The 24,293-nt window shown below is 37.9% G+C and overlaps 1 protein-coding gene across 1 annotated transcript; it reads left to right on the top strand.

The window, feature by feature from the left end:
- Nucleotides 1-16,273: 16,273 nt before the first annotated feature.
- On the top strand, nt 16,274-22,023 carry LOC149098098 (pyroglutamylated RF-amide peptide receptor-like). The gene is made up of 4 exons (XM_089277893.1): nt 16,274-16,589; nt 18,791-19,061; nt 20,399-20,653; nt 21,282-22,023. The coding sequence occupies exons 1-4, from the start codon at nt 16,462-16,464 to the stop codon at nt 21,627-21,629; spliced, it is 1,002 nt and encodes a 333-aa protein (XP_089134019.1). The 5' UTR covers nt 16,274-16,461; the 3' UTR covers nt 21,630-22,023.
- The last annotated feature ends 2,270 nt before the right edge of the window (nt 22,024-24,293 follow it).

The following is a 24,293-nucleotide window of genomic DNA, read 5'->3' as shown; positions in this document are numbered from 1 at the left end:
CCCCTTTTACGTCGGTCAAAGGTGGAGTCAAAGTTAAGATCACATTTGCCCTCCTCTTTGTCATGGATCAAATGTATCGGCAAAGCCATGACATTTTTGACACACATTTGACGCGCGTCAAAATTTGGATCAAAGCTATGATCACATTTGACTTCGACTTTGATCAGGATCAAATTTAGATGAGAGAGGTGGGATTGCAACCAAAACTCAACACCCAATCAGATTCCGTCCGTGCCAAACTTTTTACGCGAAAATAGATTATTACTATACTTTTACTTTGACCTTAGTTTTGAAATATTTTCACACTTCTTTCACGTATATATATCTCATCGACTGTTATAGTATTACTAGCGATATGACATCTGCAAGAACGCTTACAGGACAGGACTCCTGACTGTGTTCCACTAACAAGCAGTCTTCCCCCGCAACGTTGGTTTTATCATCATCATCATCATCATCATCATCATGATCCTGATCATTTTCTTCTTCTTCATTATTGTTATTATTATTATAGATCAATTAACTTTACTATATTAACAACTTGACATTTGTCGTTCAGAATCAATCTTAACGAGTCGACGCCAACAAGATTAACTTACGCCATTTTCTGTAAGGTCGGATTGCTTACCTGTTAGTATTTCAAACAAATTCCGCCTGAAAAATGCTAAATTTTAAATTTTAAAGCTTTTCTTGTCGTGCACTAGTAACAAAGTCTATTTATAATCTCCACGTTTTTGTTGTTTTGTAAAAGTGTTCACCTATTGTATAGTAGCTATCATATTTCAAACAGTCATGTATGTTTATTTCAAATCAGGGTAACTATGTAAATTCGCATTTGGCAGTTTTATCTGATGAGTGCTGCACGCAAATCGTGTAGTCCAAACTAAATAATAATAAAATGCAAAGTCAAATCTACAATTGATCAGTTTGTCATCTGTTATTTTATATATCTATTTATCATATAGATAGGATCCTGCGCATGCTGTGATTGGTCAAAAAACCATGTTTTATCAGAGTATAAAACATAGAAAAAGTGTGCTTTATTGTTTTTGGCCACATTACTTCTATATCATAAAGCAAATGAAGAAGCCTAAGCCGTGTACTACACTGTGATAAAACACTCCGGACATTTGAGAACACTCAAGAAATGTAGAAAACACTCACCATTGCGAACATCCAAATCACTCTTTGAAAGTTAAGTCAAAGGGAGTCTGCCTCAAATTTTGGACAGTAGCTAGTTTATCATCCATATCTGCAAATTTTTATTTCCAAATATATTTTCTCTGAGAGCGATTTTTGTACAACCACTCCACGATTCTTTAATCCTGTTTCGAAAATGTTCTGTAAGTTTTTACTGCGATATGAATATGGCAACACAGTTTTTTTAGCATTTTGTGTCCAGAAACTAAGAAACAAATTGAATTAACAAGAAACAAAGTTCGCTTTGAATTGCAGCTTCCAAAATGTGATTTGGATGCTTGCACTTAAACGTCTGGAAAAATATGACAATTTATTTGAAAGTCCTTGGTATAGCTTGATAGCCACCTTTATATTAAGTTCTAATTTGATATGGGGCTTACATGTACATTGTCTACATATTAAACTGGACGTGCGACATCCATTGTGTGTGAGACACCTCTTAAGATATATAGTAACCTTAACAGGGTTTCACTTATTGAAACAAATACTGAAGTTAAATATGCAAAATAGCAATTCATTAATTCATCTTTAAAGGGAACAAAGGGAGTACATGCATTTCTACTGCACATTTTATCTTATTAGTAAATGTTTTTCTGCGAGTGTTAGAAACATGACTATTTTGTGCCTTTGAAGCAAAGCCTTGTCAGCAATCCATGTACTTTGTTGTTCCTCTATGTGCATACCTGCTGCAGTGGATTGAGTCAATCAAGTTGATCTTTTGTGTATGTTGACAAAAATCTGTTAACTGACTGAGACAAGCTACTACTTGTAGCCATGCCAGAACAATTCGAGACCACGGGTTTGTTTTACATCCTGGCCAAGTTTCTTCAATTTTTAAAGGGTGATAATCTTTTAACAACAAAGTGGTGTTTTTTTCAGAAGTGTATCTACAGAGGTATCAGTTGGTTATATTAGTAGTTGCTTTAGTTGACTTGAAAAGTCTGAATTAAGGGTACTTTTACAATTAACGTAATTTTTCCTAAGTTAGATGCAATGAGTTGCTGTTCCATTTTAAACTTATACATTGATGATTGTATATTCGTAAACTGTACTTAGCGTCTGCGGTGCCAAGAAAATACATGTATCTTATTGAGTCTGTTTTATTACATTTTACAATAAATGGTTACATGACTGTAACTTGTGGCTTGCGTTTAATTTTTTCATTGGAGAAGATAAAAGAAGTTGAAAGAGAAATGTTCCAGCTATGTAACTACTTACCGGCTTGCTATATTACTTTAACTGAAGTTACACGAGTACTTCATTTCAAACAAAGTGCTTGAGCTTAGTGGAGTGCTGAACAGAACAAAATGCGGACGATATTGGGCTTGCATTTACTTGGCTTTGATGTCCATAAAGCTCTATGAAAGGATGCCTTTACAGCGCTTTGAAAGGGCATTACGGACATAGTAAAGTACAGCTTTACGCGACGTGTCCATAAAGCCGTATGAAAGGATGCCTTTACAGTGCTTTGAAAAAACTTTACGGACATAGTAAAGTACAGCTTCACGCAACTTTACGATGCGATAAAGTTCCGTAAATGTATCCCCTTATGCGTCTTTACAGAAGCCCGTAAAGACGCTTAAAGTTCAACTTAACGATTTCGTAAAGATCCGTAGAGTTCCGTAAATACGAGCTTTACGGCAGCTTTACGGCAGCTTTACGGAACAGTAAAGTTGCTATTTCGTGCTGTGAGACGCTAACGCCATTCTCCGTCAACACGAACACATCATTCTCTCCGAGAACAGAATACTGGATGGGGGCCTGGGTCCAGTTGACAGTTTTATTGATGCGCCAGTATACTGATACCTGGGAGACTGGGGTGACATTACAAGAATATAAATGTAGTCGCAAAGCCTGCAAAGGCCGTTGTTCAATGATGCCGTCTGAGGGAGAAGTTAAGTTGAAAAATTTCAAACGCCCTTTTTTTGAGAACTGGAGCGATATTATGGAATCAAATTTCTCCAGACTGGAGAGATATATCTGAACTAATCTTTTGAGAAAAAAATTTGCGGATTTTTATTTGAGACTCTTTCAGATAGGAATGACTATGTTGAAGTCGACACCCTGACTCAAATTCTTAAATTTAGTGCCTGATTCATGTCAAACCATCGTTTAGCTTATCTCTAGTTAGTCATAGCTCCTAGTATCAATCAAAATATGTAAATGTACTTGTACTAAACGGTTTCGTAAATCTTTGTCTAAGTAGTTGAATAGTAATTTTATTGTATAAATATAGATGCGGCCCGCTTCGATTAGATTAGACTAGCTGAAGGTTCACGCTGTTGTCACAGTCAAGCTTTTTAACTTAATTACTTTTAATAATAAAATGTTAAGAGTAAAGTGTGTATATTTTTGTAAAATTGTAAGTGTATGAGTAATAAATAAAGTTGTTGTTGTTGTCCATTGATACTAAAAGCCCTGGGAACGAGTTTGGGTCGATTTTTGGTCATAAATTGCATTATCGTAAGGCCATCCCCCCTTTTTTTTCGTTTATTGTCGAATGCGTTGGGTCGGTCGGTCAGAAAAGGAAGAAAAAAAACAAAAATAAACTTGGAAGAGGAGTCTGGAGCTAGGAGGTCCGGTACCTCAGCATAATATCCGTGGAACCCGGAAACAACAAGGTGTGGTTACAAAGTCAACATCGCGGCAATGGAGGAAGGAAAAAGTCGACGTCGTTGTTAAAATCAAACGAGAACAGGGAATAACTAAAATTCTGTAGAAAAGAAATTGCTTATGTTTCAGATTAAAGTGACAATTGTTTGAAATAATGTGTCATTGCCTTCATTGTCCTCTGGGTAACTTTTTCTTTTTTGTTTTTTTTGAAAACGCGAAAAATCTGGGTCGGTCGGACGACGCTAAGCAGAGAAAAAAAAGGGGATGACCTAAGTAATGAGGAACAAATTCTGATGCTGGTTGTGTGTTAAAAAGTTATCGGAAAAGTAAAATCTGCTATAAGCACTGCGTAAGCTTCAATTTCTACCGCCTAGATCTAAACATAGGGGTTCTTTATTTCCCTATGACGGTAACTTAGAGCAAATAGCAAAATTCCATCTTTCCCGTAATTGATAAGAAAATCTATCTTTCCTTCGAAACAAATTAAAGCTATAACCCAAAGCCATTTCCCCCGCTTTAAAACCATAAAATCTAAGATCCAAGATTCAAAACACCATTAGTTCAGCCAGGTTTGCTGTCTATTATAAAATGCTTTGGAACGATTAGGAGAGTTCAGCTTCCATCTTTACATGCATAGAGGTTATCGGTAGGATAGTCCATTTTAGGTAGACCTTTCGCTTAAAATTAAAGTTACTGTAACTTTGCCGGAGAAGATTCCTCGTGTATCATTATGCCCACCATGTTTATTTCGCTTGTATTTCCCGCGTGAAGGAATTAATCTCTTTAGCCGACTGACAAGGCTATCGCCGAAGTTATCAAGATCAATTCGCGGAAAAAGTCTTCACAAAACGTTTTTTACAGGTTTTTCCGCAGACTGAAGAAGAGGGACAGTTAACCACTGCAGGTTTCTGTAATCGCAAACGAAAGCCTCAACTGCAAATAGTGACTTAATTTAAAAGCAAAATGTCGCGCCATGTTCTGTGTTGGATCTCTGACTTCCACAGATCGTTCAGCTCCCTGGCACCCCGAGGTTGCGCTATCAGAGTAGACTAGACTGTTATAATTCCCTGCAACTGGCATACGCGTGAAAAATAGTCTTCTGCTTATTGGTTAAATTTTCGACGGGATTCGAGTCTTTAAAATTCACGGTGTAGTCGACTGTGCAGGAGTCTGAGATGGTAAGCTTAAACGTCTGATTTGTCCTCAGCAGGTTGGACGTACGCGTTATGTTTAATTTGAAGAACGCTGCATTATAAAATAAACAGAGTAATGCATGATTTCAGTTTATACTTGCAAGTACAGTATGCTATTTCTGACAAGTCTGCCTTTATATTAACCAAATAAAATATGGAGCGGTTTTCATTAAGTGCCATGTTAAAAAATCAGTTAACCACCGAAGTTACCGGCCAAACCTATGACCAAAAAAAAAATGGCACGCGACGAAAGAAGAAAGTCGATAAACATCCAGACATCTTTAACTAAACAGAGAGCGGAAAAACTCTTCTGGGGTAGGCCACCGAGAAACGATTTCGGCCGCGTAAACAGTTTCGCTCCTTCGTTTCTTAGGTCACCGAGGATGCTGACCAGCTGACCATAATGTGTATTCAGTCTTTTTATTTCTAGTGTAAGTCACACGAAACTTATATTGTTCCGGCGTAAATTCTCAATTACCGTTAAACCGGGGTACCTTATATTAAGGGGGAATTTTTAAAAGTGTGCCGAGCCAAAAGACTTTGCATATTAATTCAGATCGAAATTAACGAGCTTAGTTAATGAACTTGTGCTCTCAGTTTATCGCTTAACTTGATACAAGTTTCTGAAGCGCGGTAATGACTAGGTTCTTTAAATTGATCTTACGCGATAAATTTTTAATGAATGAAGCACTCAAATTACTCCTTTCCAATTAAGCTGTAGGAATATATCCTTCATTAACGCTGTGTGTGACTCTTTAGATCGCCTCAGTAGCTCACACTAACTTTAAATTATGACTTTGACGATTTCATCCACAAGTTGTAATTGATAAAATTTTCATACTTTCTGACGCAATTTGGCACCGGGCGCGGAATATTGTCAATTGAGGGAAGTTTAGGATAGATTTTAACAGAAAAGCCCAAGAACGTTTAAAACTGTATAATAGTGGTAAAAACCCGGCGAGGTTTCGTATGCCGTCAGTTTTCCTAACTCTCCTCGCCATTCCCATTTTTTTCAGTGGTTCAGTTGCATCAGGAAGTGACCATTACGTGAGAAAAATGAGAACGCCTGTTTACTCGTGCCAGGTCTTTAAGGTCGCACGAGTTAATATATATGGGATATTGACCAAGCGTGAGGTCAAGATGGCTGGATATTGACCAAGTTCTTTTTTTGCGTGTTTATAGACCTCGACTCCGTCTCGGTCCATAAACACGCAAAAAAAAGAACGAGGTCAATATCAAGCCATCTTGGCCGAACAAGCTTGGTCAATAAAGGATTTATTATATGGCTTTCAGGGAAATTTTTCTTGCGGGACACGGCGGGTAGTCCCGAGCGGGCAAGATAGCTCCATCTTGCCCGCTCGGGTAACCAATCACAGCGCAGGATTTGATTCTTCTTGCCCGCTCACGGAGCTAGCCATATAATAAATAGATTTAGTCAAGCCTAAAAGCAGAGCTCCTAGACCGGGTTGTTTAAAGCCTCATTAAGCTAACACAGGATAAGCGAGAATTTTGATTTGAGTTTTGTAAGGTTGTTGAGTTTCTGTGACGTCTTCTGTTTTTATTATATGGCTAGCTCCGCGAGCGGGCAAGATGAATCAAATCCTGCGCTGTGATTGGCTACCCGAGCGGGCAAGATGGAGCTATCTTGCCCGCTCGGGACTACCCGCCGTGTCCCGCAAGAAAAATTTCCCCGAAAGCCATATAATAAATCCTTTATTGACCAAGCTTGTTTGGTCAAGATGGCTGGATATTGGCCTCGTTCTTTTTTTGCAAGTTTATGGACCTCGACTCCGTCTCGGTCCATAAACTCGCAAAAAAAGAACTTGGTCAATATCCAGCCATCTTCACCTCACACTTGGTCAATAACCAATATATATTATTTGGCCTTCTGTTTTGAGCGGTTTTCCCTACAAACCCATGTACTCCCGAGCCTGGGATCATAAGCGGCAAAGCCGAGAGAAAGTCGCCCAACGGAAGGATGTGGAGTGAAAAAAATTGTGTTGATAAGTTCTCGCCAGCGAACTTATAAGTATTCCAGAAAAGGCAAAAGATATAAAAGCAAGGACAGCCTTCTTTGCAATGCACCCTTCATTTAAAACCCTATTGCATTCTTCGTGCAAAGCCTTTCTGAAGAGTTTCAAATCATTAGCAGGGTCACAATTAAGTTATTTATTTATTGTTTGTTTTTGGTTTTTGTTTCTACTTTGCTATATTATTTTGGCCAAGCAAAAGAAAAGAAATATCCTGTTTATCCTATGCAGAAAGCTACAATAGGTGGCTTTCTAACACGTTTATTTCAGACTTAGATTTATGTTTCTCTATTTTAACCATACTTGTTACCCGTTAGCTAGGAGGACATCCAAATAAAACTCTGCTTCTTTTCTTCAAGCAATATATATATAATATTTCGCTATAATCGTACAGAGGTTCAAGCCAAGACGACGAGCGAACTTATCAGTCAAGCCATATTAATTCTAATACTTTTCTCTCATTCATTAGCCACGATGTAAGCACCAGACTTTGCAAAGAGAGAAAGCTCTGAAACCTAAATGTATTTTTAATTTCCCCTGTTTATTTTGATTTTGATTTGACAGGTCTTTCTAAGAGGGCAGTGAAACACTGTGAATGTAAAAGTTTTGCTTCATCCCGTTTTCGTGACTTGTTGATCAGTCATCTGCACGATGCAATCCGATCATACATACTGCTAAAGAAATAACGGAAGTAAGATGATTCGAAAGACATGCGAGGCCAGTTAAAGTTTATAGCGACAATTCAGTTTTGTTTTACTGAATTCCAGACGACGTAAATTTTAAAATTGCAAATCCTGCGCCATGAAAGAAATTAAGGCTTCGTGAAATTTGTATAGGCAATCAGACGGTTTCGAGTTCAGTTTGGAATCAATTTGCACGAGTGAGTTTTTCAAAAAGCTGAAATTGCACGAGCCGCTTCGGCGAGTGCAATTTCAGGTGTTTGAAAAACTCCAAGTGCAAATTAATTCCAAATTGAACGAGAAAAACCGTATGATTACTTTTTAATAATATAAAATTGAAAAGATTAGTGTGGAGGAAGTGACGGAAGATCTTTCTGAGAGGCATTTTTTCTCATTCGAGAAAGCTTTTTCAAAGTTTCCGCACAAAATATTCGTCATTATCTTACGCGATATCATTTGCTTAGAAAATTTTCTGTTGTCTTTCAGTCAATCATAACCCAGAATTACGATGTGGAATTTGCACTGGTGTTACACTTTTTGCACCGGTGTTACACTTGAACTGCACTGCTCTCAGCCAATCAGAATCGAGTAATTTTTTTCATGTATATTATTAGTATAGGTAATCATATTGTTGCGAGTTCAATTTGGAATTAATTTGTATGAGTGAGTTTTCAAAAAGCTGAAAATGCACGAGCCGCTTCAGCGAGAAAAACGGTATGATTACTTGTTAATAATAAAAACATGAAAAAATTGCGTGGAGGAAGTGCCGGAAGATCTTTTTTGGAGCCATTCTTTCTCATTCGCGAAAACGTTTTTCAAAGTTTCCGCACAAAATTTTCGTCATCATTTCACGTGATACCATTGGCTTAGAAAATTTCCTATTTTCTCTCAGCTAATCATAATCCAGAATTATAATGTGTAATTTGCACAGGTGTTACACTTTTTGCACTGGTGTTACACTTGAACTGCACTGCTCTCAGCCAATCGGAATCGAGTAAATTTTTCATGTATATTATTAGTATAGGTAGTCATGTTGATGATTTAGAGTAGGTTTTTCCCATTGAATATGAATAGCTTCTTTTATCTTAAGCTGGAAGGTGGTGGAAGCGTGATCTAGGATACTGAAACAGTCACTGGAGCATGAAGTGCGGCATTGCTGAGAATTTTGTAAGTGTCTGAAAATGTGAGAGGCCCTATCACTGAACATGTACTCACGTACGCGCGTGGAAAAATGCCGAGTGGTTTCGCCGACATAGCAGGCATTACAGCCCGCACACAAAACCTTGTATACCACACCCGCACGGAGCCTACGAGGGATGGGATCTTTCACACCATGTAACACTCTTGCGAATTATGCTTACAAGAGGCCCCGCGGGACATCTGGTATTTTCGTGCGCGCGTGAGGTCAATATGCTAATAACACTACTAGTTTAAATTCTGTGGCAACGGTCAAACTAACATCCTTCGAGTTATATTAGAGCTAGTCGTTGAATTGTCGCTGTTCTTATAATTTCCTTTTCGCGATCATCGTCTACCAGAGGTCAATCATTCATTTCGGGAAAAAGCTGTAAGTTTGTGTTTTTCGGGGTTTGTCCGTTCAGCCGTCTAATGTTGTAAATAATTGTTTATTTTTGTTCTATTTTCAGTCAAACTCGTTGTCGTGAATAGACTTAAACGTTTGATCTTTTTTAAAACGATGCCGTTTGCCGACCGGTCGAGATTGGCTTGCGATATGGCGGTAACACACCAAACATGTTGTACTAATTTTTTAGTTGACTTTCCATTGTGTTGACATTTCCCTACGATCATAGTGGTTATACTGGAAAAGAAAGGGATGTAGTGTTTGTAAAGTACATTTCGCTGTATCATACATAATATACTTAAGCGCACGATGTAAGTTGGGGAGTTGATTATTAAAGCAGCATGGCGGACTTCTAGATTTGATTCGTGTGTTGTGTCCGTTTATTGCAATCCAGTTCTATCGGTTGTGGAACGTGACAGTAAGGTTCACATACATCAAATTAACGCTAAATTTCGAGAAGAATATGCGCCTAACTTTTTTTACATTTCCAGCGTTTCCAGTCATTGTTAGCTAGTTGTTATCATGTTGTTGCTCCGTAAATGGATCTAGAGAGAGAAGACTCCTGGCATAGAGTTGACCGTGCAGTGGGAGGACGAACGGGCCATGAAAATCCTAAGAAGAAAGGCTGAAGAAGTTAGCTATCTCCTCGGGGAAACGGATCAGTCTGAGGACCAGTCGAAAGACATTTTTGAACTCAATTCTTAAAGAAGAACTATCTGATGGTGATTGCGAGGTATTGATAGTGGAGTTATGAGCAGATAAGGTTTTATTATTGAAATAAAGGTGCTGTAAAACAACAATGATGTAAAAAAAAATGATTTTAAAAATGAACATCAACGTAAATTAAGACGCATTAAATTAACATCATTTTTTTTAATCGCCTTAATAAAGTGCATCGTTATTTTCCTATAATAAGGTAGTTTACTTTTCTCATTCGCGTAAAATTCATTTTATGATCTGATTTATCAAAGCGGCAAACACCCAGTTGGTTATTTAGGTTCCCTGGAGCTGGGAGATTCCCAAGACCCTATGTACGCCCGTTGCATGCAAATTTCGCTCTTCTTGCAAGTCTTCTCTACTCAACAGCTAAAGCAAGTTTCTCCACCCACCTGACCTTCACAGCGAAGCTAGCAAATCTCCTCTCCCAATCTCAATCTTAGTTTCATTTAAGCTGCGAGTTTCTGTTGTTGAAGTTTCGGCAATGTGAACATCATTCTGAACAATCCAAACACTACTTCGGTCCTTTGACTTTTACCAAGCCAAGACAAACTCGAGTATTTAGAGCTTGTTTTCCTACATTTTTATTAATTCGAAGATGCGGAGTTTTCCTTGACAATTTTAGAAACCAGATTTTTTCGTTCCGCTGTCGCTGAAATGATTGTGGCGAGTTTTTCTCCAGCCAACTGGATCCTATGTTTTCCCTCACCGTGCAGTTTGAGAACTTTGTACAGTAGTCAATCACAAATAAAAGATGTTTTAGCGCCAAAGCTGTTGTCGACTATATGTTATAAAAGAATTGTTGCATGCTTTTAACTGTGTGTATATCAAGTTATGGATGTAATTGGGAAGTTTGGAGAGCACTCAAGAAGTTAAAGTTGCTCGATGCGCAGGTGAATGCAACTCTTACGCTTCTCTCGTGCTCTTCAAACTTCCCGGGGTATCCATAACACGATATACACACGCAGAGCATTAAACAATTGTTTAATTGACAGACCACGTATGAAGTATGTAACAACCGACTTTTTGCTCAAAATACTGAACCAAGTATCAACTCGAGGAAAGTTTGAGCTTAACCTTATTTACTTACTAATAATCTTATCCTGTTGACAAATAAAACATGATTTAGCTCCAAAGTGGTTGTCGCTTTGCTATAAAAGAATTGGTTCAGGCTTTTAGTGGTGCATATATCGAGTAAAAGATGCACTCGAAAAGCCGGATTGTTGGTTGGAAATCGTGAAAATATAAATATAGAAAAAGGGTGAATTTTTGGTGCAAATTTTCGGTGCATCAAAATCTTTGTACAAATCCAACATCGTTCTTCGCACATCAGTCGAAATGAGAATTTGAAAGTATTAACTTTTTAAGTAACAGCTGAAAGGAAGTCGAAACGAAATTGGCGTCTTCCAAGTTGGTTGCCTTGTCTGTCTACGTTGACTATTGAGAGGATCTGGGCGGAAGTCAGTGATACTGAACAAAGAAACAAATTCTTAGAACGTTTAAGTTTATATATATAACCACAAAATCATAAAAAATTAAGTAGAATAGGTCTGGTAAAACATACACCAACGTTACAGAACTGAACTTTATTATTTTGTTTTTATATTTCGTGCTCTGCCAGCATGTTTTAGTTACGTCAGTGATGTGGTGTTTGTTTCTTGAGTTCAGACAGTTCAGCCAATTGTTATTCAACGGCATAGCATATGGACAGTTTGTTTACACGAAGATATTTAGTTCAGAATTAATGCAGTTTTAATGTTCACCCGTCTTGGTCGTTCAATCAACTTCCCGATAATGCTGTTTGTTTTTTTTTTTAAATTAGCAACGCAGTTTAGAGAGTCAGACGCATTTTTTTTTACCACAGTTATCGCCTCTTGGATATGTAGTGTAAAGTTCTCATGCGTAAAATTCAGTTTGAAGCGTGATGTTTGTCCTTTTGTCTCAGACAGCTGAAAAGCGAAACGGAGAAATATTCACCTAATTACTATTTAAGAGCAGAGCATTTTGACATATTGGGCGCTTTCCATTAGACCAAAAATTCCGGTAAGAATTTCCAGACATTTCCATGGGCGAATGGTACAGACTTTTCCAGTGTGGAAAACGACAAGCCGCACAGTTTTGTTCGCTTGGAATTTTTCAATGACCTCGAGGTTCAAATCGCAAATATAGAAGCAAGCAGAACGCTAATATGTCGACATCGTGACTTTTTATAGACCACAACAGCAGGGACCTTATACAAACCACAACGGTAGCGAAAAAGTCGCAAAACAAAGGGTTTAATGAGTCGTATAATGGTTCTGCACCCGTTATATATCTTTGTACATTTCCTAGCCAGCCTACGCAAAACAAACAAGTACACTACGGGGGAATTATTTTTATAAAATGTTTTCTTCACGAATTGAGCTGCAGCCAGTATTTATCGAGATATAAGTGGAATGATTCTAAAGTATTTCCACTTTCGAATACGCGTCGCCGTCATCCCTGCGTGAGATGTCCAACTCGCTGTGATCGCGGCCAAAAGAACTAGCGCTGAATAGAAAATCGAGAATTTGCATAATTTCCGAAAAAAAAGACAGCCCCGTGAGGTATACCCAAATGTTCGAACATATTTTCCTGGAAATTTCCGTTCCATTTGATTTTCATCCCGGAATTTGCAGAATTTTGGGTTGAATGGTTCGCTTTTCGGAAATTCAACAATTTTCGGAATTTCTGGGACCTTTCCCGGGAAATTTCCGTACCATTTGCCCCCGTTTCGAAAATTTCGGAAATTTTGGTCGAATGGAAAGCGTCCATTGTTTACATTTAATTCTTCTACTTAATCACGTAATATGAGTTTCATCTTATAGTTTGCAGTGACTGTTCCTCTTTAGCTCTGAGACCAATCACTAGGAAGTTTCTTCTTTACAAGGTAGGCTTAATGACTTTCTAAACTTTTTTGCTGATTCTTTATATTACACTGTAATAGTCAAACAATTTGGCCCAGAGTTAAGATGCTTGCTGTTAAAAATATCGTATTAAATTCAAAGTAGAAACCGAGAGAAAGTTTTGCACTAATTTTTGAGTTAATTCGTTTCCACTATTTCTTTTTTCTTTCAATACCGTTAAAGCAGACATGTACAGTGGCAATATACCAGTGAAAATAAAGTCTTATGAATTGAAAGCGGCCCATGTTTAAAGCATCACAGTTAATGGGACGCGTATCTTCTGCGTTACAGTTATTTTACTGTTTTGGAGGAAGCTTTAAGTTTACGTCTCGCTTAACTGTCCAACATCTGAAAACACAACCGCAAGTCTTCTGTGATCTGCCGGTAAGGGCAAATATTTTATGCAGTTCTTTACAAAAATAGAGAAACAGCTGAAGCTCTCGATTAATAGAACTCTTCCAAGCTGCTACAAAATTGAGCATGGTATTGCGGGCGTTCCAATAATTAGAAATTCAAAACTTTAAAGTTTCAAATACAGGTTTACATCAAATTCGTCGAGACTGTAGCCCTAAATATTATAAAGGATCTTTGGCAACATTTTCCTTTACCACCGAAAACAAGAAAGTTATAGCTATACCGCAAATGATGAGAACAATTATACGCCAAGGAAACGACGACAAAGGTGGGCTTAAACTGTTATATAAATTCCGGGTGGCAGCATTTAGAAAATTATCGAGGTCTGTAACTTTCAGTTGAAAGGGCCTTTTAAACGAAGACAAACATTCAGGAAGATTAAGCAGAGAAAAACCCTTAAAATTAAGCGTCATATAGTCTGAAGCTGGCGAAATGAGAAAATTTAGCGAGTCGAGTATTATTGGAAATAAAGTAAGCTACATTCAATGATCCACAGTTAGTTACGTAAAAAGGCCTGTATTTTTGTTCTTGACACAGATTATAAGAGATTCGTCGTCGAGCTCCAATGTTAAACCATAAAGTACAGTCGCGAATACGCATCAATTCAACATGAAACATTAAGCCCGGCGTTTAGCTCATGATCAATAGAATTATTCATTCGCTTCAAATCTGAATATTCTACCGAAAAGAACGGAAGGTTTCTACATTTCAATATTCTCAGTTTAGAACAAGAAAAATACTGAAGTGAACGCGTAATAGCCGTGTTGCGTCTTGATGTTGTGCAATAGGGTAACAGTATTTTAGAGTAGAGTTGTATTGTCCTAAACTACTTAAAATTAAAATGCCTCAAATTCCCACGACTCAATATCACATAAATGGAGGCAAAAATTGTCAATTTTTTTATACGCAACCACATGATCTCTTTGTAGGGTGACTGTTTTCCACTGCTGAATTGCTTGTAAGACCCACTCACCAGGATCGAACTGAAGTTTCCTATTGGCAAGGTAGGTTCAAGACACACTGAATTTTTACTGATAATTGTTATTGTAGGTATATCCTGTTTAGTGAAGAAGAAACATCAAGAAAAAAGAAAAATGCTCAATGCTATAATGAGAGCTCTTCAAAATCGTTATTTAAGACTGACCAGAGTCAGCCAAGGAAATATTTAAACAATTCTCGGTGAATACAGTCACTTTTATGTTTTAAAGCAAATTTAGTTTTAACTAGCCATCAATTTTATTTTGGCTCCAAAAAGCAGTCTTCGAAGCAGTAGACTCAAGGCTTTCCTAAAGGTAGACAGTTACCGCATAACAGTGAAAAGCTATTATTCAGGGCCACCACAATATAATAGTCGACACTGAACAGAGAGTTAGTAATTCGCCAAAGTGAAATTAGAGTCTTTGACATCCCTGAATAACTTTAAATTTCTAAGACAGCTGAGAGGAAGTCTTAGAGGACAAGAAATTTTGAATAAGTTGGGTTTTTTTTTAATAAGATAATCCATCGGCAGAATAGTTAGGCACCGAAATCCGTTTTGTACGAGCGAAGTAACGCTGTCTACATTTGGCCAAAGCTTCACAGCGTTCAGTCAGCGAATGTTCTCACAGTTCAGTCATAAAAATAGAAAATAGTGTTAATAATAAAGAAGAATTTAATTTAGTGAGGTCGAGTATTCAAAGAGTAAAAGTATGCTTCATTCTTCGCTAATATTATTTTAACAACCGAAACGAAGGGTTCATAGTTTTTTGTAGGCGAAAAACATCAAGGAGATCAAGCAGTGACGAATTGTGGTGCTGGAGTGGGCGTAGCTTAATAAGTCTTAAGAGTTTCTGCCTGAGAGACCGGGGCAGACTTGGAAATGAAGGTCGGCCAATTTCGCTTAAAATTGGTACACAACGTTGTTATGTGGACTTATGTAATATGCCAAAGTTTCAGGTTACGGTGTCCCTTTTGGAAAGAAGATGACATATGCGGGGCATGAGATAACAAGCCATCAGAGCCTGCTGTGACTCTCCCAGTAGCGACGTTAGATCGAGATGTTACCCACCTGCTGGTCAAATTAAACTGAGCGCTGGTGGTAATAAACTGGCCGCGTCTCACAGAGTTGACAATTTCTCTGAATGGAAGTTAAAGTATGAATTAAAGAAGATTGTCATTTGCCCACGTCACGACCGAAAATTCACCTGTTTGCGGGACCAAAGTGGGGCATGTCAACACCCTTTCAATCAAGGAGAAAAAAGAAATTGATGAAACCGAAGAAGATTACCGCTGACGTTTCAGATAGAATATTTTAGGAGTTCGGCATTGTGATACCTACTGCATCCCTTAAGTATCCTAGGGTAGAGTGACTGCATGCATGTTCATCAGACATAAATTCATTTTTAACAGAGAAACAACAACAACATGATATTAAGTGTAGATTCTGGATCGTGGGTTCAATTCCCATCTGGGACTCGGATTTTTTCCGAATATACGTTTCTCCCAGAATTTACACTTAAATTTACACTTAAATTCGTTCCACTTGTTCAAGGATCGTTCTTCCATCATCATCTGCATACATATTTGAACAAAATATCTCTAACTTAAATGTTTACCCACCCACAATTTAATTGTCAACATTTTCCAAGGTCGTTGAACCTGAAACTTTGGCATATTACATAAGTCCACATAACAACGTTGTGTACCAATTTTAAGCGAAATCGGCCGACCTTCATTTCCAAGTCTGTCCCGGTCTCTCGGGCAGAAGCTCTTAAATCTAAATTGATAATTCGATATGTGCATGTTGACATGTTACTGGCGGATTGCAAATGATGTCTAGTTTATTGATATTTTTGAAAGAACAGAAGCTTGGCAAGATACATCGGTGCTCTGATGCATAATTTAGTCTTTCCCTCAAAACATCGCCGAGGCAGTCACATTTTTAATCACTGATCTGCGCTTGCTATGAATTCTGTCTTAGACTGTCCTTTGCCGCTGCCCATCATCTGAAATCGTCTTTAACTCATATACGGATCTCACTTAAACGATTGTTACTTTTAACCGCGGTATACTTTGATTTTTTGATTTTTAGTCTGAATCAGACGTAAATACCGGCAGATTCACGGGACAATGCCAAAATACACGGAATCAGTTCCAGCTCAGATCGGCATAACCACAGCCAACTCTATCCTCGCTGTCTTAAACATCGTTGGTAATTGCCTGGTTTGCCTTGTCGTGATAAAGCACCAAGACATGAGGTGAGACGTTATTTTCTTTTGTCTTCCTAGAAAATGAAATGAATTGTCGAAAGCTATTTAGTCCAGCCGGCCCTCTCGAGTTCCTTTCAAAATGCTACAAATTTACAAATAACTGAAAAAAAAAAAAAAAAAGAAAAGAAAGAAAAGAAAGAAACGCAGTTATTGCGTATTGCAACCTAGTGGGAAAGGCCGAAACGCTGTTGTTAGCCAACGTCGTGTTTGAATTTCTGAGCGTGCGTTTGCGATAATTTCGTTTTTGAAAACACGGTCTTAGCTATGATAATTTACGAGCAATTGCAACATAGGGTTTTCCATGCAACCTTTGATGTATTTCGCATGCAGGTCCATAACAATTGGCTTCACACTAAAAGCTCAGTTAGCTTCAAGTAAGCACTTGACTCAAGTGCACTTGGAAATCTCAAATCGCACGTTAAAAAATTTGGCTTCACACCTGTGACAAAGTATATTAGTTGAAGCACTTGCGCAGTAAAATCGGTCATGCATATCACAAATGCAAATGTTCGGCAGCAAAATCGTGAAGAAATGCATATAGTTGCTTTGTTGCTAAAGAGTACATAGGAGCAACAAGAAGGAACAAACGAAACCTTCTGTATTTCTCTAGAAAAGCTCAACAACGCGGTTTTCGGCAAAGAAATTGCTGTAGGGCTTTAGCTAACCGAGACATGAATGCGTTATAGAAATACACTCCCGTGTTACTCAAGTGTGGTGAAGACCATACTTAATAATAATGACAACCAACTTTATTTGTTGAGGGTAGCACACAACGTAATGTCACTGAAAAACCAGTGGCCCTCATATAAATATAAACTGATTCTCAAATATGCAACCATTACATAAAAAAACTAAGATATGAGATAGACTAAAATATTAAAAAGCAAAGCATTGGATCAAGTCTAACAATTAAAACAAGAAAATTAAAAATGAAAAATTTACATGATAAAATGGTCCAATTTCTTATAACTGCCCATAAAATGTTTAAAAATGGATTTTTGGGAGCGCACCTCGACTTTTTTGAACTACGAACGTTTCCATGGTCACTAAGTAAAGTCTAAGTAAGTACATTTTACCCCTTCACTCTAAAAGTAGGTTCCAAGTGTATTTAGAAGCTCTAGTGTGAAGCCAAGTTTTTCTCGTTTCCCACTATCAGCATACACAGAAAGTCAATTGAATTCATAATTTTTTGCTGATACCCGTGTTACAACAAGGTTTTTTAGTTATTGATAAGGGCCAGCACCTCAGTTAACATGTTCTCGCCGAGCTACCGTAGATTTCTTTCGTGGGCCGCCTTGCTTTGTTATAAGCAATTTTACAGTCCTCTTTACTTTCAATGAACGAGCTGTCTTGGAATAGGGAAGTTAAGATCTACGACGCGGTTGTTAACGAGAACGCCACAAAACAACAATATGATTGGTTAAAAGACGAAACATAAGCGTGCCGCACGTGTGACACGCATTTTAGCACATAGTTTTGCGGTAGTCTGCACAACAACGACGTAAAATCACCAAATCTGAGGTTTTGACGAAAACGTGAGCTTGCAGATGGGAATCTTTCATTCTTTATTTTTATTCTGAAACCGCTGGTACAAATTTATTATCAGGATATTTTGCACACATCGTACGAAGCGCACGAGATAGATTAATCTCGAAAGACCTACGATAGTGAAAATTACATTTTGAAGTGACGTTTTCATCAATGTCGCCGTCTTGGATCGTTAAGTCCCCAATTTATTTGAAACACGTGATTGAGGACGCAAAATTACGTTGTCGCATATGGCAGCCATTTTTCAGGATTTCAGATTCGCTGTGTCCTTCACTTTCAATTTCCCCTGGGGCAGCCATCTCGAACCTAAAAATATGCGATTCTACAACAGCCGGGGATTTCGCATTCATTTTAGGAGGTCTAATACCTAACCCTTAGCAACCTCCTTCCAAGGTCGGCGTACTGTGAACTTCGTTACGCTTCGTATTTGTCTGCGGCAACTTGAATCGAAGTGAAAAAAGTCTTAATTTACCTTACCGATCTAAAATAATTAGATGAGAAAATTGGTTCAATCCCTTCATCCTCAAATCAACTGGTACAAAGCAGAATAGAGCAGGCCGTTCTGAAGACGTCGACCACAAATATTAGCCAGTCTCAGCACTCGTTATATGACAGATCATGTGATTTATTTGATTTCACAGAACTTCTATCAACTATCTTCTCATGAACCTTGCTGTTGCTGACATGCTTGTGGGACTATTCTTTACACCACAATACATCTTCATGCATATGTTTACTCATCCTGACGGTGTGACTGGCACAGTCCTTTGTAGACTGTTGACAGGTAGCAACGTGGCCTGGGTAGGAGGTGCCACATCCGTGTTCACATTGGTTGTCATAGCAATTGAACGCTACAGTGCTGTCATGGATCCATTTCGAAATAGAGGAAGGCTTACGACACGAAGACTTAAGGTAACATGAGCTGATATGAAGGGTGACTTTACGTTAAGAAATTTAAAGCAAGCAGCCCTTGACGCAGCCTGTAGTGCAGGCGTATTTGTAAAAGTGGGCGGCTTAATTTCATTCTCGAGCTCAGTGAAATTTGGCCACCATCTTAAAATTCAAAAGGGTTAAACTTGCAGCACCATATATAGTGTCTCGCTAAAAAAACAACAACAAAGTTTACTCAAAGCGAAAGCGTAGCAGTGTCAGATTTTAGCCCATAAAAATTACAACGTTTTTCAGGTACTTCCGTGGTAACAATTTAAAGTCTTGACGTTTCTCACTAAAATTTGCCAAAAAGATCTAGTTTTTTTACATTGCCAAAAAAGATGGATCAGATTCTCGATCTAGTTAACACAGAAGGAGCTACTTGGATCTTGCTTGATACCAGTTTTTTTAAGAAGCGTGTTGGTAGGCAGAATTCTGTGTAGAAGTCCATACTTAAAACTGACGAGTCTTGTGCTTTTGGTGCAGCTAGCTGCCAGAGTGTAAGGAGACCTCCAATCCACATCATTGCTATTATTCAGTCAAGAGCAATACTGCCGTTCCACTTTTTTGACTTTTCACTGGTACCCTACTTGTAAAAGAGACAAGTTTATCATAAACAATCCTGTTTCCTTTAAAACCTTTTAGAAATAAGTTAAGAAAAGATTCAGACTTAACTGCATCATTGAGTTCATTTGCTAGGTTCATTTTTGGTGAAGATGTTTAATGGCAGATATAATTCCAATATATTTCAAAGGATTTAAAAGTTGTAAGTCGGATCAAAGTTTGATCTGATTGGCGTAATTGTAACCTTAAAGGGGCTCGGTCACGGTATTTTGAGTTATTTTGGCCACATACAAAATTACCTTTAAATGGTAGGAAACTTGAAAATAACAGTTTAATAAGATAGAAAAACACCAAAGAGATAATGGTAAACCATAAAGGAACAAGGATGGCTAAGGATGAAAAAGATTGAGACGGATTACAAACGACGAATTTGAAAACTGAGGCTAAACTTTTCAATATGCGCAAACCGGGAGTGAGTCCCTTTAAAAAGTGGATATCTAGAACTAGAGCCGATGCAACGAAGAGTTCATTAGTTTGTAGTGTACCAGCTCAACCAGCCTTCTTCAGTTACTCTTGTTATACCTTAAAAAGGCTGATTTGGCTGGTACACTACTAAAAAGTCAACTCTTCGTTGTATCGGCTCTCTGCTTGTACACGCTTCTTAACTGTGAACAGAGCTAAAGAGAAGTGTTTCAAAGTTTTTACCTGGAACACTTAACAACAGTTTCAACATCGAAGGTTCACTTTTATTTCAGGTGATCATTCCGTGTTCCTGGCTTTTTGGATTGGTGATTAATTTCCCAGGTTTTTTGGTCAAGAATTTTGACGCGAAAGCAACTTTCTGCATCAGACGATACCCTGAGGAATGGATGGGCAAAACTTATACTCTGATTTGGTTTCTGCTATTGGCGTTTTTCCCGGTTGTGATAATGGCCGCACTTTACTCCAGAGTCGTTCATACTTTATGGTTTCATCGCCCACAGCACTATGCTTTCGACAATCGTCAGCAGGTAAGGTTAGAGGAAGGAAAAGTGTTAGACTGCGTGAAAAGAGGATGAGGTAAGGGAACATATCCTCATGCCCCATAATACTATTTTAAGCTTCGCGCCATGCTGTGAAAGTTATTTTGGTGTCGTGCCCACGGTCGCACAGCTTGTAATTAGAGAATCTAAAAAATCAGGTGTCATCCTTAAAATAACCCCACGTCATGACCACGGAATAAATTGTGATTGAAGAAAATTATCATCAGAAGAGATCCATTTATGGTGGATATGTTCTCTGACATAATCCTCTCCTGACTGCTTACACAGTCAGTCAAGCGATTTGTTTCGTTAGTTAATCGTGTCACGCAGTTGGGAGAAACTGCAGAGGGAGGCATTCATTTCTCACGACTGCGTGATACTGAACGCGTCTGAACAGTTACGAACAAGAATGAACGCCCAAGTTAAATAAACGAAACTTATTCGTGCACGAGGTTGCGAGCGCGCCATATGACTATTACTACCGTGGTTCAGTTGAGCAGAGGTTATCAATATATGTCACGGGGAATGTATTGTCACCCAACACGCTACACCTTGAATGTCCGTTTGTGATTGGATAGTTTAAATATATTTTAAAAAAACAATTTTTGGTCACCAGGGAGTGCTAAAAGTGCGGAGGCGAGTCACCCTCATGGTCGTCACAGTTAGTGCCATATTCGCATTGTGTTGGATGTCTGGAGCAGTCACCTATCTTGTGGCTTTCTTTTCGCCCGTGTATGGCGCTGGTGATGTTGCATATGTCACGGAATCTACAGTGGTCATGTTTAATTCCGCTGTCAACCCAATCGTGTATGCTTTGATCAATCAACAGTTCAGCAAGAAGATCAAGTACATGATGTGCTGTAGATGTCGCCCTGGGATACACTCTGTTAGAAAAGAGCGGAACTTGGACGATCTCAACCCAAGCGTAGTGCCAGTGCCAGAAAGAGAAGAGACCCAGTTGTAGCAGACTTAGTAAAATTGACACAATCGCGAGAAATTTGAAAAAAGTACCGTCAGAGCAATTTACAATCTTGCTCCCAGAGGACCTCATCCCAAACGAAAGGAAACGATACATGGAATAAGTAAATGAAAAACTAAATGACTGCATTCATAAGTTGCGCTTGCACAACACCATTTCCTTTGTAATTTCTACTAAACGGTTAGTTCCGCCAATTACAGGTACGGTAGTGACATTGAAGTCGATAACTGAGAAATGACAAAACAACCCAGAAATTGTTTTAGTTAAGGTATAAGCGACGTGACGTGCCTCGTTAGTTACCAGGTCACTTTTAGAAGATCATTATTTGTAAAATTCTCTTGAAGTGCACCGATCATAAAATAAAGCCCTGAACATCCAAGCTTTCAACGTGTTGTAGTGTCGAAGAGAGTGTGTAGAGAGCGAAGAGAGTGCAAAGCTCAATGAGTTTGGTGAAACATTTAAGAATTATCAAGCTAATTAAATGACTAAGTCGATTATAGATGAGAGAGGTGTGATTGCAACCAAAACGCAACACCTAATCAGATTCCGTCCGTGCCAAACTTTTTACGCGAAAATAGATTATTACTATACTTTTACTTTGACCTTAGTTTTGAAATATTTTCACACTTCTTTCACGTATATATATCTCATCGACTGTTATAGTATTACTAGCGATATGAAATCTGCAAGAACGCTTACAGGACAGGACTCCTGACTGTGTTCCACTAACAAGCAGTCTTCCCCAGCAACGTTGGTTTTATCATCATCATCATCATCATCATCATCATCATCATCATCATCATCATCATTATCATCATCATCTTCTTCTTCATTATTACTATTTCAAACAAATTCCGCCTGAAAAATGCTAAATTTTAAATTTTAAAGCTTTTCTTGTCATGCACTAGTAACAGAGTCTATTTATAATCTTCTGTTGTTTTGTAAAAGTGTTCACCTATTGTAGCTATCATATTTCAAACAGTCATGTATGTTTATTTCAAATCAGGGTAACTATGTAAATTCGCATTTGGCAGTTTTATCTGACGAGTGCTGCACACAAATTGTGTAGTTCAAACTAAATAATAATAAAATGCAAAGTCAAATCTACAATTGATCAGTTTGCATCTGTTATTTTATATATCTATTTATAATATAGATAGGATCCTGCGCATGCTGTGATTGGTCAAAAAACCATGTTTTATCAGAGTATAAAACATAGAAAAAGTGTGCTTTATTGTTTTTGGCCACATTACTTCTATATCATAAAGCAAATGAAGAAACCTAAGCCGTGTACTACACTGTGATAAAACACTCCGGACATTTGAGAACACTCAAGAAATGTAGAAAACACTCACCATTGCGAACATCCAAATCACTCTTTGAAAGTTAAGTCAAAGGGAGTCTGCCTCAAATTTTGGACAGTAGCTAGTTTATCATCCATATCTGCAAATTTTTATTTCCAAATATATTTTCTCTGAGAGCTATTTTTGTACAATCACTCCACGATTCTTTAATCCTGTTTCGAAAATGTTCTGTAAGTTTTTACTGCGATATGAATATGGCAACACAGTTTTTTTAGCATTTTGTGTCCAGAAACTAAGAAACAAATTGAATTAACAAGAAACAAAGTTCGCTTTGAATTGCAGCTTTCAAAATGTGATTTGGATGCTTGCACTTAAACGTCTGGAAAAATTGGACAATTTATTTGAAAGTCCTTGGTATAGTTTGATAGCCACCTTTATATTAAGTTCTAATTTGATATGGGGCTTACATGTACATTGTCTACATATTAAACTGGACGTGCGACATCCATTGTGTGTGAGACACCTCTTAAGATATATAGTAACCTTAACAGGGTTCCACTTATTGAAACAAACACTGAAGTTAAATATGCAAAATAGCAATTCATTAATTCATCTTTAAAGGAAACAAACGGAGCACATGCATTTCTACTGCACATTTTATCTTATTAGTAAATGTTTTTCTGCGAGTGTTAGAAACATGACTATTTTGTGCCTTTGAAGCAAAGCCTTGTCAGCAATCCATGTACTTTGTTGTTCCTCTATGTGCATACCTGCTGCAGTGGATTGAGTCAATCAAGTTGATCTTTTGTCTATGTTGACAAAAATCTGTTAACTGACTGAGACAAGCTACTAGTTGTAGCCATACCAGAACAATTCGAGACCACGGGTTTGTTTTACATCCTAGCCAAGTTTCTTCAATTTTTAAAGGGTGATAATCTTTTAACAACAAAGTGGTGTTTTTTTCAGAAGTGTATCTACAGAGGTATCACTTGGTTATATTGGTAGTTGCTTTAGTTGACTTGAAAAGTCTGAATTAAGGGTACTTTTACAATTAACGTAATTTTTCCTAAGTTAGATGCAATGAGTTGCTGTTCCATTTTAAACTTATACATTGATGATTGTATATTCGTAAACTGTACTTAGCGTCTGCGGTGCCAAGAAAATACATGTATGTTATTGAGTCTGTTTTATTACATTTTACAATAAATGATTACATGACTGTAACTTGTGGCTTGCGTTTAATTTTTTCATTGGAGAAGATAAAAGAAGTTGAAAGAGAAATGTTCCGGCTATGTACCTACTTACCGGCTTGCTATATTACTTTAACTGAAGTTACACGAGTACT

Source organism: Orbicella faveolata, unplaced genomic scaffold, assembly GCF_042242905.1.
Source record: "Orbicella faveolata isolate gen_17 unplaced genomic scaffold, um_ofav_v1 contig_46, whole genome shotgun sequence".
NCBI classification, from domain to species: domain Eukaryota; kingdom Metazoa; phylum Cnidaria; class Anthozoa; order Scleractinia; family Merulinidae; genus Orbicella; species Orbicella faveolata.
The sequence above is the reverse complement of the archived record's forward strand: the minus strand, read 5'-3'. Positions and strand labels throughout refer to the sequence as shown.

What these genes read in the sequence shown, in the direction of transcription:
- LOC149098098 (XM_089277893.1), top strand. Translation starts at nt 16,462, where the DNA reads ATGCCAAAATACACGGAATCAGTTCCAGCTCAGATCGGCATAACCACA. An exon ending in TTACGACACGAAGACTTAAG is followed by an intron (nt 19,062 to 20,398) that starts GTAACATGAGCT and finishes CTTTTATTTCAG; the next exon opens with GTGATCATTCCGTGTTCCTG. An exon ending in CTTTCGACAATCGTCAGCAG is followed by an intron (nt 20,654 to 21,281) that starts GTAAGGTTAGAG and finishes TTTGGTCACCAG; the next exon opens with GGAGTGCTAAAAGTGCGGAG.